The 15,172-nt window shown below is 32.2% G+C and overlaps 3 protein-coding genes across 4 annotated transcripts; 1 reads left to right on the top strand and 2 right to left on the bottom strand.

Annotated features, from left to right (window-relative positions):
* Positions 1–1,006: 1,006 nt before the first annotated feature.
* LOC105959344 (RNA-binding protein CP33, chloroplastic) lies at positions 1,007–2,831 on the bottom strand. Of its 2 annotated transcripts, none has more exons than XM_012983430.2 (5): positions 2,397–2,831; positions 2,218–2,316; positions 1,830–2,117; positions 1,608–1,735; positions 1,007–1,058 (listed from the first exon to the last, which is right to left on the bottom strand). In XM_012983430.2, the coding sequence occupies exons 1-4, from the start codon at positions 2,739–2,741 to the stop codon at positions 1,631–1,633; spliced, it is 837 nt and encodes a 278-aa protein (XP_012838884.2). In that variant the 5' UTR covers positions 2,742–2,831; the 3' UTR covers positions 1,007–1,058; positions 1,608–1,630. The 2 variants fall into 2 exon arrangements, with proteins under 2 accessions (XP_012838884.2, XP_088669898.1); XM_088813772.1 differs by having other exon boundaries at positions 1,617–1,735; positions 2,397–2,821.
* Positions 2,832–3,027: 196 nt separating this feature from the next.
* Positions 3,028–5,492, bottom strand: LOC105958917 (uncharacterized). Its single transcript, XM_012982918.2, has 6 exons — positions 5,096–5,492; positions 4,731–5,003; positions 3,860–4,023; positions 3,655–3,760; positions 3,447–3,563; positions 3,028–3,328 (listed from the first exon to the last, which is right to left on the bottom strand). Exons 1-6 carry the CDS (start codon positions 5,288–5,290, stop codon positions 3,194–3,196), a joined length of 990 nt encoding a protein of 329 aa, XP_012838372.2. The 5' UTR covers positions 5,291–5,492; the 3' UTR covers positions 3,028–3,193.
* Positions 5,493–5,915: 423 nt separating this feature from the next.
* LOC105958774 (uncharacterized) lies at positions 5,916–13,224 on the top strand. Its single transcript, XM_088812826.1, has 26 exons — positions 5,916–5,993; positions 6,319–6,470; positions 6,606–6,688; positions 6,827–6,956; positions 7,062–7,132; positions 7,237–7,323; positions 7,426–7,550; positions 7,697–7,757; positions 7,890–7,946; positions 8,061–8,138; positions 8,242–8,335; positions 8,418–8,557; positions 8,647–8,766; positions 10,366–10,427; positions 10,755–10,897; positions 10,998–11,080; positions 11,194–11,323; positions 11,431–11,501; positions 11,589–11,675; positions 11,790–11,917; positions 12,016–12,076; positions 12,174–12,230; positions 12,309–12,386; positions 12,461–12,554; positions 12,660–12,799; positions 12,907–13,224. Exons 2-26 carry the CDS (start codon positions 6,320–6,322, stop codon positions 13,042–13,044), a joined length of 2,469 nt encoding a protein of 822 aa, XP_088668952.1. The 5' UTR covers positions 5,916–5,993; position 6,319; the 3' UTR covers positions 13,045–13,224.
* Positions 13,225–15,172: the final 1,948 nt, after the last annotated feature.

The raw sequence follows: 15,172 nt of genomic DNA, 5'->3' as shown, positions 1-15,172 counted from the left end.
AATTCAAATAAAGATGAGAGATAAAATTCTTGGTGGATAATTGATGTAAAGAGAGAGAGAGAGTTGGTGATGGTTCAACTTTTTTGGGGTTGGTTAGGGTCCATGTGATTGGACCAACATCTCCTTTAAAATAAATAATTTATACTAATTAATTAATTAATTCTTTTTGGTTTATGAAAATATTGGTTGTTATTCAGTAATTAATATTATATTTTCAATGTCAGTCATTATTGTAGCTCAACTGGTTCCGGAGGTGGTAAATTGGTGCAATATCAGTCATTATTAGTTATGCTAAGGTATGAAAGACTGGTTTAACGTAATTTAACAGCATTCAAAACATGTGTACGTGCATTAAAAATCAATATATAGCTTGTATATAAAGATTGGTTTGTGATTTTCAATATTTGCATGATCAAGATATTGAAAAGTTGGCTGAATTTAGTTGAAATGATTATGACGTTATATCTAACTATTTATGAGTTATTCATACGGGAAAAATAAATAAATTTATCTAAACTCTATTAATTTAGCAAAATATTAAATTATCGAACTAATAATTCTAGTACATTTTATCGAGTCAGGACCGAAAAAATATTATTTAAACGAAGTTATTAAGTTATCGAGATTATACTATATTTTGAATCATGTTTATGTGCGAACATGTGATATTTTGTAAATATTACAAGAAAATGCCGTTTTTTTTAAATAGCCTTTTATTGATATATAAATTATTAAAAACTTTGCTGCACGATATTTCCAGATCGACCCAGAAAATTATTACAAACAGATATGAAATCCCTGTAAACTAAATTTCAGAACGCAGAAAACAAATAATATTACTACATTGTTTACTGATGAAAATAAACATACTTTCTCATCCTACGATATCCCCCGACAATTAGAAGCCAATCCAATCGAGACGTAACTAGAAAAAAAGCCGGGTTGACTCAGCAAAACTCGTCTCTTCATTCACAACCAACTTTGACCAATGGTGATTCTCCATCTCAGCTTCTGCAGCAATAGTTTCTTCTCTTCTCTACGAGTTATCTTTATCGTATCTAAAAGAAAGAAGAAGATGGTTCCACCGCAATTCAACAGCCAATATTCCAAATACATAATAAACGAGCATATATGATATATCAGGTTGCATTATAATTCCTTCGTCGTTCCATGCATTTTCAGAGGCCATTTCAAGATTCAATATATCAAGTCGAGATGATAAGGTACAAATGAGTAATGCACAATTACACACTCGATATGCTCATTTTACTAATTGCACTTGTGTAACTTTTCAGGCAAAAAAGTTACGATTTTCCAACACGTGCCACCGAAACTTCTATATCGATCAAGATGTTTTCATCAAATAATAACATCCGAAAACTTCTCGAAATAAGAAATCCTAACGTGCTTTTATGACGCTGACAACTGAACGATTCAGAGGAAAATCAGAGCTCATTTTAACATATATCTTTTGCCATTCTTGCATATTGATATCAAATATAATTCTTTTTGGACGACATAACGAAGATATATACACATATTCGAAATACGGAGAATAGATAGTAAAAGAAAGGAAAACAAAAAAAAAAAACAAAAAAAAAACTCACATTTCTCACATGCTAAACAAAATTCAAGAAGCTGCTGCTTCAACACTCTCCGATTCAATAGTTGCCTTTGTCGCCTGCCTCAGAAACCTCTTACTGAACGCCACCCGAATCGATCTTCCCATAAACTCCTACAACACAAGCATTACTTACACAAATTTCAATATTCACTCCACCATATATATAATTCAAAATTCAAAAAAAAGAGGCAAAATCAATTACTACCTTCCCTTGAAAAGCGGTAAGTGCAGCCTCGGCCTCAGCCTTGGTATTAAACGAAACAAAGCCATAACCAGCCGAACGCCTAGGAGTATCTTGAAATATGATTTCAGCAGAAACAACATTCGCATTATCCGCATTAAAGAAATCCCTAAGATCCTTCGCCCTAGCTTGAAAGGGCAAATTCGTAACATACAAATTGTGTATGGGTAGCGGCTTAGGCTCCGCAACAGCCGAATGTTTCACTTTCTTTGGTTTTGCCCAATTCAGCTGCAATACTCTACCCTCAAATTCCTATTCGTTTTCCATACAGAAAAATTACACATAATTACCCAAAATTGTGTGTCTGTAGTAAGCAAAATTGATCATCAAAATCGAAATTTTCGATACTTACAGAGGAATTGAGACTAGTAAGAGCAGCAACAGCTTCTTCGTGTGAACCCATTGTTACAAAAGCTAAACCCCTGTTTCTAGATTTATTATACATTGAAAACTAAAAGCCAATAACAAATCAGAATTTTGGGGGGAGCAAAAAAATTAGGGCAAAAATATTGATAGGAGGCGAAAACCTACCTCAATATCAACAACGGTACCGAATTTCTCGACCAGTGGGCGAATATCGTCTGCGGTGCACGTCCACGGAACATTCTGGAGAAGCAGCCTCGTCTGAGAAACTTCATCTTCTTCCGCGACGTTCTCTTCGGGGACTTCCGATTGTACGGCGGCGGGAATCGCTTCGACTTGGGGGGTGGATTGCACGAGGACCAGCTGGAGAGTGGCTCTCCGCCGTTTGGTGGTGGTGGAGGTCAGAGAGAGAAGGCAGGGGTTGTGCGGCGGCGAAGGAAGGAATAGGTGGGAGTTTTTGGAGAAGTGAGCGGTGGCCGGAGGGAAATTTAAAAGACCAAATGCGGCGGCCATTGTAGGAGCAGCTGTGAAAGCTTTGATGTTATGCAAACATATGGGTTTATGCTGATTTTGAAGTACAGAGGAGATGGATAAGGCACAGCAGACCCGCCAAATTGCATTTTCATCCCCTAACTTATTAGATATGCTATATTTGGCCCCACTTCCAAAATTGTTGTTCACTTTTCCCCCATCCGTTATAAAACTAACAGTGGTTGTTGCTTGTTAGACAATAGAGAAGTGTATGAACAAATATATTAGGTTGTATTTGCATTTTACTAATTTGAAATTTGCAATAAAATTTCAATAGACAGAAATTTCCAGGGCCATATTATATTGTCACAAAAAGAAAGGGAGAAAATATGCTTCGTTTCGTCCCTCTAAAAGTGAAAACGAAAATGTTTTCACCACTAATACAAATTACAAAAAGTTAGTTTTTTTTTTCTTTCGGAAACAAATCACATATGCTAATTGTTGTGCATTCTCGATTCAGGAGAGTTGGATTGCAGTGGTGAAAGAGGCAGTCTTTGTGTATTCACATCACCAAAGTCGATTTTCTTCTCCACTGGGCTGCACATCTTAGGGCTTGATTTTCGTTTCCCCTGTAACCAAGCAACCCACAAAAGGAATTCAACCGATACATAATTAAATATAACAGCGGAATCATAAAAAAAAAAACGAAAGTTAATTATAAGCACTTGCTCCTAAAAAATCCCGTACCTTTCCAGACGCGCTAGTTCCACCCGAGCCACAAATATGCTTTTCTTTAAGACATTGCCTCGTTAATCTTTTGTTCTCCTCATTTAGTATATTGTTTTCTTCGAACAGTACGTTTACCTGAAAAGTACGTTTCGTATTAGCAGAAACACGTGGAAAATTGACCCTTAAACGTATATTATCTATATATATAAAATACTAATCCACATACCTCGTCTTCAGCTCTATGAAGGTTAATCTTTAAATGATCTTTATCTTTTTCCAAGACTTTCACCTCTGCTGCCAGTGCTACTGTCTTCTGAGTTAAAGGCCTCAAGCTATAATGAAATATTAATTTCAGCGACAGATTTCACAAGAAGTAGCAACAGAAGTTTTGTCGTAATCTGAAGAGATACATCTATAATATAATTTCTCACCTAGTCCACATTTTCAGTAACTTTTGGCAAACTTCAACTCCACCGTGTGCCTCCAAAAAACTAAGTGCATTTGGACCAATATCATCCTTGCCAAACAGAGTAGTCAACAGTGAATCAAGTAAAACTTCTTCCACATGCAGGTCATCTGCCGACACAGCATTCTCCTACAGCCATCAAATCAGACAGATGTCAGACTCAATAGAGAATTAGAGTAATATGCAGAACATACTCACATTTTTAAATATAAAAATCCATCACAAAATATAACTGCTTAGGAGTAGAGCAAATTTAGATATGGTACATTTTTATTTAAACTGCCAGGCATTTCAAATAAAATCGAACTTAAACATGTTTCAAAAGAGAAGAACCTATGTGTTGCATCGCAACTGATCTCTACCCTAAAAAAATGGGATACGAGGTTTCTGCCAAAGCAACCCTGGCACAAATTTTCTGAATGGAATATGGCTGCCTACAAAGTGAGATAAAAGAATGAACAACATACAACAAAAATCCTATAGCACAAACTCCACCTAAAAACATTGAAAATTTATTTGCTAAAGAACTTTATTTTACGCTGGAGTTTAAAGACTTCATAATACAGAGATGCTTGAAGAGGCAAATAGTACAAATGAACAAATGCCTAAATTTCACTTAATCACAATCCAAAAGATATGTCCGTTTACCATTGTGTCGAATATACTATAGCAAGCATAACCCCTAAAAATGTAATATTATTGAATTCGTGTAAGAAAAAGAGAAAATCATCATACACAACTAAATTTTCAATAGCAGTGAAAAATCAACAAAGAAACAAACCAAAACATGAGATTCAAGAAAATTAAAAAACAGTAGAGCAAGAAATCGAATTTACCAACTGGCCCTCGCACCGAAACTTGTAGAACTGCAACTCTTCCATCAATTTCTTCTTCTCCTCCTCCAAATCATGGTTCCGAATCTCAGCTTCCTTTGCCCTCTCATCCGCCTCGTTCGCAAAATCCATTAAAGCCTCTCGATCGCGGTCATAAAGCGAGCACTCCCTCTCCCACTTGTTGCACGCCGCCAACAAATTCGAGCATTCGGAAGCAAGCTTTTGGTTTTCCTCCACGAATTTCTTCAAAGCCACAGCATTCATACTCGACTCAGCCTGAAAAAAAAAAAATCGAAAATTTTATTTCAAATGTGAACACAACAATTGCACTTCAAATTGAGAGGGAAAAAAAGAGGGGAAAGACAAACCCTAGACCGTTCGATAATTTCGTCTTTTTCCTTAATCCTGGATTGCAGAGAGAGATACTGATGGCGAAGATGCACGTGCGACGCTTCGACGGCGCGGAGTTTGTGAAGAAGAGTGTCGGACGGCACCGGAAGGCCGACGCTGTCATCGATCGATCCTCGTATGTAATCGTCGGTTTCTTGGGGGAGTTCCATCATCCAACCGCCGCTGTAACGAAAGAATCTCAATTCCAAAAACTAGGGTTTTGCAGATTCCGATCAAGAATTTTGGATCTCAAAATTCAGAAGTGAGAATGCCGGGAGGGTGGGGGTGGGGGTAGGGGTGGGGGTGAGGGTCTGCAACTGAGAATTCAAAATGTGGGGGTAATAGCGCCTAGCCGTTTTATGTATTGTGTGGGGTAGTGATCTAGTGCACCGCAGAACTCTGTAAGAACCAACGATCGTAAGCCGTTAATTTAAAAATAAATAAATAAATAAAATAATAAATAAAAAATTGAAGAAGCCCATATTCCAATAAGTATTGCATCTACTATGACTTTCAGTGTATCCGTGCGGCCCAAATGAGGCCCGATTGACTGGCCCATTGTAAATATCCCATGTTTATGGGTTCTAAATGAATTTGTTATTATTATAAATTTCAAGTCATTAATTTTTAAAAATAAAATAAAAATTAAGTAGATAATATAAGACACATGGATGATATAATATAGATCATCGAACTTCGAAAATAATGTTGCATCAATAAATAAAATGGACGGTTGACATAGCTTTCAGTTAGATGAAACATGTACTATATAATGAACAAAATCAAATACGAGAAATCAAAATCAAAACTAAAAATAAAATAATAATTAAATACTTAATTAAATCCTTTGAAAAGTGATCAACCGTGGTTCAAAAGGTTAGTTTCCATTAAATAAATAAAAAATATTTAAAAAATATATATACACAATTTAAATTTTTTTTTTTTTTTTTTGGTGCAAAAAATATTTAAATTGTGTATATATATAGCAAATTCCATTAGTATTTGTGTTACATGTTCTCTTCTTCACACCACATTTAAGGATAGTGTTCATAAACATTATTAGTAAATGTCATTATTTATTTTTTCAACATTTTTTTTCTCTTTTTCACACCACGTTAATTTATTGGTATTATTATTCAGAAAATTCACAAATAATTAATATACTTACAAATAAATCGTTTTTTTTTCGTTTCATGTGAAGAATGAAGAAAAACATTCAGACCATGGTTGATTACTGGTTAAAGCTATTTATTTGTTTAATTATTTCGATGAGTACTAATATAAGTGCTCATGATTACAATAATATCAGCATTACAATCCTTGACAGTGCAGTAGCTGAAGCAAAAGGAGCAGGTTTAATTTGTTTGATTTAATTTTAATTTTTTAAATTAATTATGTTTACTCTATTTATTAATCATATATGTTAAAAAAATAATATTGAAATTACATTTAAAAGCTTAATATAATTGCTAATGTTTTATTGTCCAGTTTGTTTAGATGGAAGCCCACCAGCTTATTATCATGCCAAAGGATTTGGAGATGGCGCCAATAATTGGTTTCTTTATCTCGAGGTCCAACTCTTTAATTAATTAAAAAAAATTAAATAAAATTCGATTGCGGAGAAAAAAAAATATTAAATATTAAAAATATTTTGGCTTAAATATTAAAAAAAAAAAAAATTATTGATTTTTTGAGGTTTTGAATTGTAGGGGGGTGGTTGGTGTATCTCAGATGAAGATTGTGCCGTTAGATTAACGGATAGAAGTGGGAGCTCCAAATATAAACCCAAGTCCGTTTACTTTGGACAGAACAAAAGCCAAAACCAAACGGAGAATCCAGGTAATTAATTAATTATTTAATTAATATATTCGCATATAATTAAACTATATAGTATTATATTGTTCATCCTGCACCAATAATTGTACCAACAAATTTATTTTCCAGATTTCTATAATTGGAATAGAGTCTATGTTGGATACTGTGATTGCTCTTCGTATATGGGAGATGTTGAATTAGTAAGTCGATCTTATAATAATAATAATAGAAAAAAGAATTAATATACACTCGATTTATTTTTCACCTAATTTAATTTAATTTAGTTTATTGATTATTTCTTTAGAAAACCAACGTTACTCGTAGGGGTGCGAGGGTTTTTAATGCCATCATGGACGATCTTTTAGCTAAAGGAATGTCGAACGCCGAAAATGTATTTTATCTATTTCCCATCAATTTATATATTCGATACGTTCGTATATGTAAATGGTATATAATTAAAATGCAATTTGCTGACGTGGAATTTTATATATAGGCCATACTTTCAGGTGGCTCAGCCGGTGGATTGGGCGCCATGTTGCATTGCGACGGCTTCAGTGAACTTCTACCTAATGCTAAGCGAGTGAAGTGCATTTCCGATTCCGGTTTTTTCATCCATGCGTACGATTTTTACATTATTTTAGTTCAGTTTTTTATAAATATATGTATGTCAATATATATAATGTATAAATAATGTATATATAAATTTTGTTTGTTCAAAAAAAAAAATAATGTATAAATTTTGTGTGTGCATGAATTTGTAACAGGAAACATCTTCCAGGAGCCGACAAAAGAGCTGAATATTATGCCAATGTATCTGCATATCATGTATGTAAATATATATAAACAATTATACAAATTAAAAATAATATTTGTCACGTGTATGGAACATTTATTTATTTATTAAATTAAGTTTTATCTTTATAATATATATTTTGATATATACAATTATACATACAGGGTATACGCGTTGACTCTTTGCCTTCGTCATGCACGTCAAGAATGGACGAGACCTTGGTGAGAACATTATAAACAAATTAAAGTTCAAATTTATTTAATATTTGTTAAAAAATAAGCTTTATTACAAAAATAATATATATTATAGTAATAAATAAATAAATAAAATTGCAGTGCCTTTTACCTGAGAATATTATCAGAGATATCAAGACGCCCCTCTTTGTAGTCGAAACAGCTTTTGACCAATACCAGGTACAATTATTAATTAATATTCAACCATAACAAATTATAATTAACTAATATATTAATGATTTTTTTTTTTTTTTTTTTATAATTTGGATTTAATTTGTTTCAGTTAGCGTTAAACTACTTCTCAAATGAGTCCACTTGGTGGAATTGCACTAATAATTTAGAAGTTTGCACGCCTTCTCAACTACAAACCATAAAAGGTACCCATTAATTTTGAATTTATTTATTTTTTAATTAATTCCGAATTATTATTTTTCCTAAATTTATACATTTTAATTTCAGATTACGGCGTAGCACTTCGACAAACATTGCAAGAAATAAGTGATACTACATCTGTTGGAATATTCGTTCACCCTTGCTTCCGTCACGGTCACTTCTACGAGAAATCAGGCTGGGAAGGGTCATTTATATTGGGAGACAAGGTAATTTTATTCTTAATTAACCGAATTCATATTCCCCAGTAGCAATATATAATTATTATTTGACGTAAATTTTTTTTTTTAATCTGCAGACAATTGCACAGGCGGTTGGTGATTGGTTTTTCGATCGAACTTCTTTCCAAGTAATAGACTACGATAATGAGCTGCCACGTTTCCGTAACTGCTCCAAGTTCATTGCTTCTTCATATATATGACCGAGGCTTATGAATATAAACTCATACTTGTAATTCCAATGATATTAATCATTAATTATCTACTTAAATTTGAATTTTACAAGTATATCGTGTGTACGCTTGTCCATCTTTATAAATAAGTATATTTTAATTAGAGCTCAACCGGGGGCGAATACATGATATTTTATAAAGGTGACGAGTTATTTTCGAAATAACACACCGATGAGTAGGTTAAACTTTTTTGAAAATACATCGCTGCAATTTTTTTTTATACAATAAATTCATTAAAACATGCAAATGAAGGTTGCCAAAAATCATATTTGCAAGAAAATGGGGGGCCAAAATTTAAATTTGATATATCCTATTGGGCCCATATTTTAATTAGTTCGCAATCAGATTCAAATTTAAATCCAACGAGGTTCGGGCCATTTTTATATCCTTTAAAAAGGAAAACATTGCCTAAGTTGTATTTCTTTAAATCCATTTTTATCATGTGTTAATTAAAACATATTTAGAGTAGAGATGAAATATATATATCTTAAAATATCACAACATATTTAGAGTAGAGCGTACATAATTTACTTAAATTTATAATATAAGATGTAATGTACCAAAGTTGCACGAAAGCAGATTCATGTTTCAGTGATATAATCGGGCAAATCCACTATTATTCGTCAATTATAGTGCGACATAGCCCGAGTTATCCAAATTGTAGACTACATATTTAACGAGATCGAATATATATATTTTTATTTTGAATACTAATAACTAAGAAATTAAAGTTTTTTCATCTAATCATTATACAAGTAAAGATTATATTTTCTAATCAAGCTGAAAACAATCAATCACAGTCAAAATTATTTAGATTTTTAAATATATTTTAGGGTAAATTACACACACCCCCCTGAGGTAAGCTTAAATAACTGTAAGGTCCCTGTGGTATCGATAATTACATTCACCCCCCTGAAAGGTAGTTAAAAACTCTAACGGGATAATGCATTGTATACATTATTCCAATAGGGTTCTAATGGACTATTACTTTTAGCTAGTTGTGGAGATAACATAGAGTTATGGGGAGTTATGGGGTGACATGGCTCCCCCAATATTTTTTAAATCACCCATAACTCTTAGTTGTCTTCACCACTTCCTGAAACCAATAGTCCATTAGAACCCTATCGGAATAATGTATCCAATGCATTATCCCGTTAGAGTTTTTAACTACCTTTATATATTTATATGCGGTTGCTGGCCCAACTACTTCTAATGATTGGCCCTGCAAGTAGAGGTATATTGGGGTGAAGGGCTATGCAGACTAGCCCAGCCCATATAATTTTTCAGGGGAAAATTTAAAGTTTCATCCTTCAATTTTTCACCAATTTCACATTTGGTCCCCTATGTTCACAAAAAACACATGTAGTCCCTTATGTTTCAATAATCCAACGTTTTTAGTCATTTTCGTCAATTTACCGTTAGCCCGTCAGTTAAGGCAGTGAACGGCCTATTAGTACTAATCGAAAACTAACGGAAAAGGACTAAAAATATTTAAAACAAGAGGGACCAAATGTGGAATAATATCAAACTTGAGGGATGAAAACTATATTTTTCAAAAAATTTCAGAGTAATGATGCGTCAAAGTTTAGGGCCAATCGACCCGTTCTAAACAAACCCAATAATTATGGGTTCTAAAAGGAGCATGAGACACGTGGTAGAATCCTGACCATATAAGTCCGAAAATAATTGTGCATCATCCGGAAACGAACGGTTGACCTAGCTTCTTGGAAGAACATGCACTATATATAATGAACAAAATCACACACCAAAAATCAAAGCAAAATCAAATAAATAATTATATATTTAAATAATTCCTTTGGAAAGTGATCAAACGTGGTTCAAAAGGTTAGTTTTCATTTTTCACGTTCAAGAAACAAAATTTAAAAAAATGGATATTATTATTAATAAAATTCACAACAAAAAAAAAACTTATAATTAATTTTATTTTCGTGAAGAATGGCGATAAACATTCAGACCGCGGTTGATCACTGGTTAAAGTTACTCGTGTGTTTAGTTATTTCAATGACTATTCATGCAAGTGCTAACCTTAACAATGTCAACATCACAATCCTTCAAAGTGCTGTAGCAAAAGGAGCAGGTTTTTTTTATTTTTTATTTCTTAAATTAATTAATGATTTATGTTCATTAATCGAATATTTATATTCATTTAATCTTAATTAAAATGTTTTACTGTGCAGTTTGTTTGGATGGGAGTCCACCAGCTTATTATCATGCTAAAGGATTTGGAGAAGGCGCCAATAATTGGTTTCTCGAACTTCAGGTGCAACTCTTTAAAATTTAAATTAATTAAAAAACCAACAAATTAATTTAGATTACAAATATATTATTTTTATTTTAAAGATTAAATAATTATTATTTTATTTTGAATTTAAGGGGGGTGGGTGGTGTAATACAGAGGAAAAGTGTCTCTATAGAACAACACAGAGCACTGGGAGCTCCAAATATAAAGAGAAGAACATTACTTTCGGACAAATCGATAGCCAAAATCAAACCGAAAATCCAGGTAATTAATTTAACTAATAACTGATTCACGTTAATTTAATTTAAAAAAAATACACATTTATTATATTCTACCAATAATAATATTAAAAATTTGTCTTTCAATTCCAGATTTCTATAACTGGAACCGAGTTTATATTGGATACTGCGATTGTTCTTCGTATTTGGGAAACCTTGAAGCGGTAAGTCGATCGTGTGTATATTTAGTGTTATGGATTTATATATATTTCCGCGTACTTCTAATTTCTTGATTATTATTATTTTCACAGAATACCAACATTACTCGTAGGGGTGCAAGAATTTTCGATGCGATCATAGAAGATCTTTTAGCAAAAGGAATGTCGAACGCCGAAAATGTACAGCTGGATTTTACGAGATTACTCAATATATATATATATATATATATATATATATATTCATATATACGATTAAAATGCAATTATATGATCGACGTGGGATTTTATATATAGGCCATACTTGCTGGGGACTCGGCCGGTGGATTGGGAGCAATATTACATTGCGACCGCTTCAGTCAAGAAGTTCTACCTAATGCTAAGAGAGTAAAATGCCTTACCGATTCCGGGTTTTTCATCCACGCGTACGATTTTTATATTAGTATTAACTCAATTTTTTTTTATTATATATATTAATGTTATATTAAAGTATAAAATTTCGCGGTAAATAAATTTGTAACAGAAAACATCTTCCTGGAGCCGACAAGAGAGCTGAATATTTCGCCAACGTAACTGCATATCATGTACGTAAAAATGAAACACTTTTGTATTTTTCTAATTTATTTATTCAGTAAATGAAATTTTAATCCTTATAATTAATGCATATATTTATGCATGCAGGGAATACACGCCGATTCTTTGCCTTCGTCGTGCACGTCAAGAATGAACGCGAGCTTGGTGAGAAAATTAAAATAAATTAAAATACTTTTTTTTTTAAATAGATAATAAACTTTTATTACACAAAAAAAATTGCAGTGCCTTTTCCCCGAAAATATTATCGGAGATATGAAGACACCCCTCTTTTTAGTCGAATCAGCTTTCGATGAATATCAGGTACAATTACCATTTTAACCCCAAAAAAGTTAATTATTAATGCATTTTTATAATTGGAATTTACATTATTTCAGTTAACGCACAACTTCTTTTCAAACGAGTCCACCTGGACAAATTGCACTAGTAATTTAGAAGTATGCACGCCTTCTCAACTACAAACCATGAAAGGTATTATTATTCATTAATCATTTTTTGCTATTTATTTATTTATTTGTTCTATTAAAATCTTTAAATAATTTCTCAATTATTATTTTACGATTTAATTAATTTCAGATTACGGCATCGCCTCTAGACAAACATTGCAAGAAATAAGCGATACTACATCCGTAGGAATGTTTGTTCACTCTTGCTACCGTCACGGTCACTTCTACGAACACGCAGGTTGGGACCAGTCTACTTTATTGGCGGGCAAGGTAATATTTGCTCATGATTTTAAAATTAATAGCAATTTTTTCATTATAAATTCATATTTCGGTAACAATTTCCTTCAATTAATGCCGTTTTTTTTTTTAATTTGCAGACAATTGCGCAAGCAATTGGTGATTGGTTCTACGATCGAAGCTTTTTCCAAGAAATAGATTATGATAATGAGCTGCCGCTTTTCCGCAACTGCTCCAAGTTCACTTCATGTTCACATGAAACGAACTTATACGCGTAAATGCACTTGTAATTCCAAAGATATTATTCGTTATTATATCTAATTAAAATCTGAAAAATCGGCAATATACATTATATAATTGGCGGCTTTTCATATTTTGGTTTTTACATTATTGGTTATTTACGAGTATATCGTGTGTAAGCTTGTATCATCTTTATACAACGTGTTAACATATTTATTGAGCAATTTCTACAACTTCTTTTTACCCATTCTTTGTGATCGATTGTTATTGGTCCTTTTATTGTTCGAATTAAATAATTAATTGTCAAATAATGAGATTGGAGTAAATATACACAATGACAAAACATAAGTAGATTAAAATACCGGTGTTTATCTAGGGTGAGATCCAAGCAACACATTTATGTCAGTAAACTGCAAAAGGTATCAATGTGTAATTTTCAAATAGCAAAAAACCCTTTTGATAAATAAACTAACAAAAAACCCCATGTGAAATTTAGTTAAAGGCAACCCCCCGGCGGGCCCCGACTGACTTAAGTGTGGCTCACTCGCGGGTTGTGCGACTGGTAGTTGGTTTTGGACGTAAAATGACGAAATTGACCCTAAACATGTATTTATATGTATATATATATTATATGTATATATATTTTCCTTTTAATTTGATTGTTTAGAAATTAAAATATGATTAAAAATAGTAAATAATTAAATTTAAAAAATATTAAAAATTTGTTAATCAAATTAAATATATATTTTTTTAAATCATCATAATGGAATTTAAGTTTTCTTTTCATGTAGCGATAATTTAAAATATATACAAAAATTATGTGATGATAAAAATAAAAATAAATTAAAAACCCCATTGTACCTTTATAATTAAGAGATAAGAAAAATAAAATAATTAAAATATTTAAAAAATATAAGAATTTATTAATTGCAAAATCTCGGGAGTATTTGTGTCTTTTTATATGAAGTCAACACTCAAATGAGAAAGGGGTCGAGTGTGCTATTTAAATAATTTCATAAGGGGGGTTTTTGCTAGTTTATTTATCATAGGGGGATTTTCACTAATTAGAGATTACACAATGGTATTTTTTGCAGTTTACTCCATTTATGTCCCTCAAAATTATCAACACAACAAGTTTGCCCAAAACTTTGATAAACCCTCGAATAATATTTCAATTTAGCCCCAACTCTTCTGTAAAATAAATTATTTTTCGGTTGAAGGAGGTGATGGAAATTGAGATAGATAGGTAAATTAGGCATTTCAATTTTATATTTATGTTTTTTTAAATAAAAGGGTAAGGTAGACAATTCAAACTCTATGTTGTAATTCTTAAGCAATCGTTGGTCCCAGGAGTTTAATTGTAACTACGGCAATATAATGTGGTGTTTTTCATAATTTAATCCTACTTTAAGGGGTCATCGTAATTTACCTCATTTATTTTTTACTTAAATGTTTAAATAAAAAAAACTATCTAAAATCCTTTCGAGATCCCAATTTATTGATTGAATAATCATCGAAATTTAATTTATCCGGGTATAATTATTGTATACTGATCTCTTTTTGTAATATTATTGATTATCAATCTTAAAAAAAAAAGTTATTAATTCTAAATTAAAAAGAAATGGACGATAAATATTGTAGTGGGATGTTGGAGGGAAGGGCTATGCAGGCTAGCCCGGCCCATATGACTATATATTACGACCAAATATAGGCCCAATTGACAATTTATAAATAACAATAAGGGTTACCCTTGGCTAGCCCGGCCCATATGACCCGACCAAATGCAGGCCCAATTAGCCATTTTAAAAATAACACTTAACCCCATGTAGTTTAAGTTTTATGTACATGACCCCCTGTAGTTTGAACTTTATGCACATGATTCCCTTCTAATTTTAATATAAGCACACATAACTACCCTATGGTATTTCACTTGGTAAATAATCATACTCAGTAGGAAGATTTTTTTTTTTAAAGTACCAAAGAGTTATGTGCCTATAATAAAATACAAATTGTTCATGTATACAAAGTTTACACCACAGATGAATTAAGTGCTATTTACCCTAACAATATTTATGGACTTTAAATGAGAACGAGACACGTGGTAGAATATAGATCATATAAGTTCAAAAATAATTGTGCATCATTGAAAAATGAATGATTGACATC

Source organism: Erythranthe guttata, chromosome 14 (assembly GCF_056151865.1).
Source record: "Erythranthe guttata isolate IM_541 chromosome 14, IM_541, whole genome shotgun sequence".
In the NCBI taxonomy this organism is placed as follows: domain Eukaryota; kingdom Viridiplantae; phylum Streptophyta; class Magnoliopsida; order Lamiales; family Phrymaceae; genus Erythranthe; species Erythranthe guttata.
Note: the sequence above shows the minus strand (reverse complement) of the source record. Positions and strands in the feature narration are given on the sequence as shown.

What these genes read in the sequence shown, in the direction of transcription:
- LOC105959344 (XM_012983430.2), bottom strand. Translation starts at nt 2,741, where the DNA reads ATGGCCGCCGCATTTGGTCTTTTAAATTTCCCTCCGGCCACCGCTCAC. An exon ending in GTACCGTTGTTGATATTGAG is followed by an intron (nt 2,317 to 2,396) that starts GTAGGTTTTCGC and finishes ATTGGCTTTTAG; the next exon opens with TTTTCAATGTATAATAAATC. An exon ending in TTACTAGTCTCAATTCCTCT is followed by an intron (nt 2,118 to 2,217) that starts GTAAGTATCGAA and finishes GAAAACGAATAG; the next exon opens with GAATTTGAGGGTAGAGTATT.
- LOC105958917 (XM_012982918.2), bottom strand. Translation starts at nt 5,290, where the DNA reads ATGATGGAACTCCCCCAAGAAACCGACGATTACATACGAGGATCGATC. An exon ending in TTACTGAAAATGTGGACTAG is followed by an intron (nt 3,761 to 3,859) that starts GTGAGAAATTAT and finishes ATTTCATTATAG; the next exon opens with CTTGAGGCCTTTAACTCAGA. An exon ending in TTCATAGAGCTGAAGACGAG is followed by an intron (nt 3,564 to 3,654) that starts GTATGTGGATTA and finishes CGTACTTTTCAG; the next exon opens with GTAAACGTACTGTTCGAAGA.
- LOC105958774 (XM_088812826.1), top strand. Translation starts at nt 6,320, where the DNA reads ATGAAGAAAAACATTCAGACCATGGTTGATTACTGGTTAAAGCTATTT. An exon ending in ATTTGGGAAACCTTGAAGCG is followed by an intron (nt 11,502 to 11,588) that starts GTAAGTCGATCG and finishes TTATTTTCACAG; the next exon opens with AATACCAACATTACTCGTAG. An exon ending in CTACTTTATTGGCGGGCAAG is followed by an intron (nt 12,800 to 12,906) that starts GTAATATTTGCT and finishes TTTAATTTGCAG; the next exon opens with ACAATTGCGCAAGCAATTGG.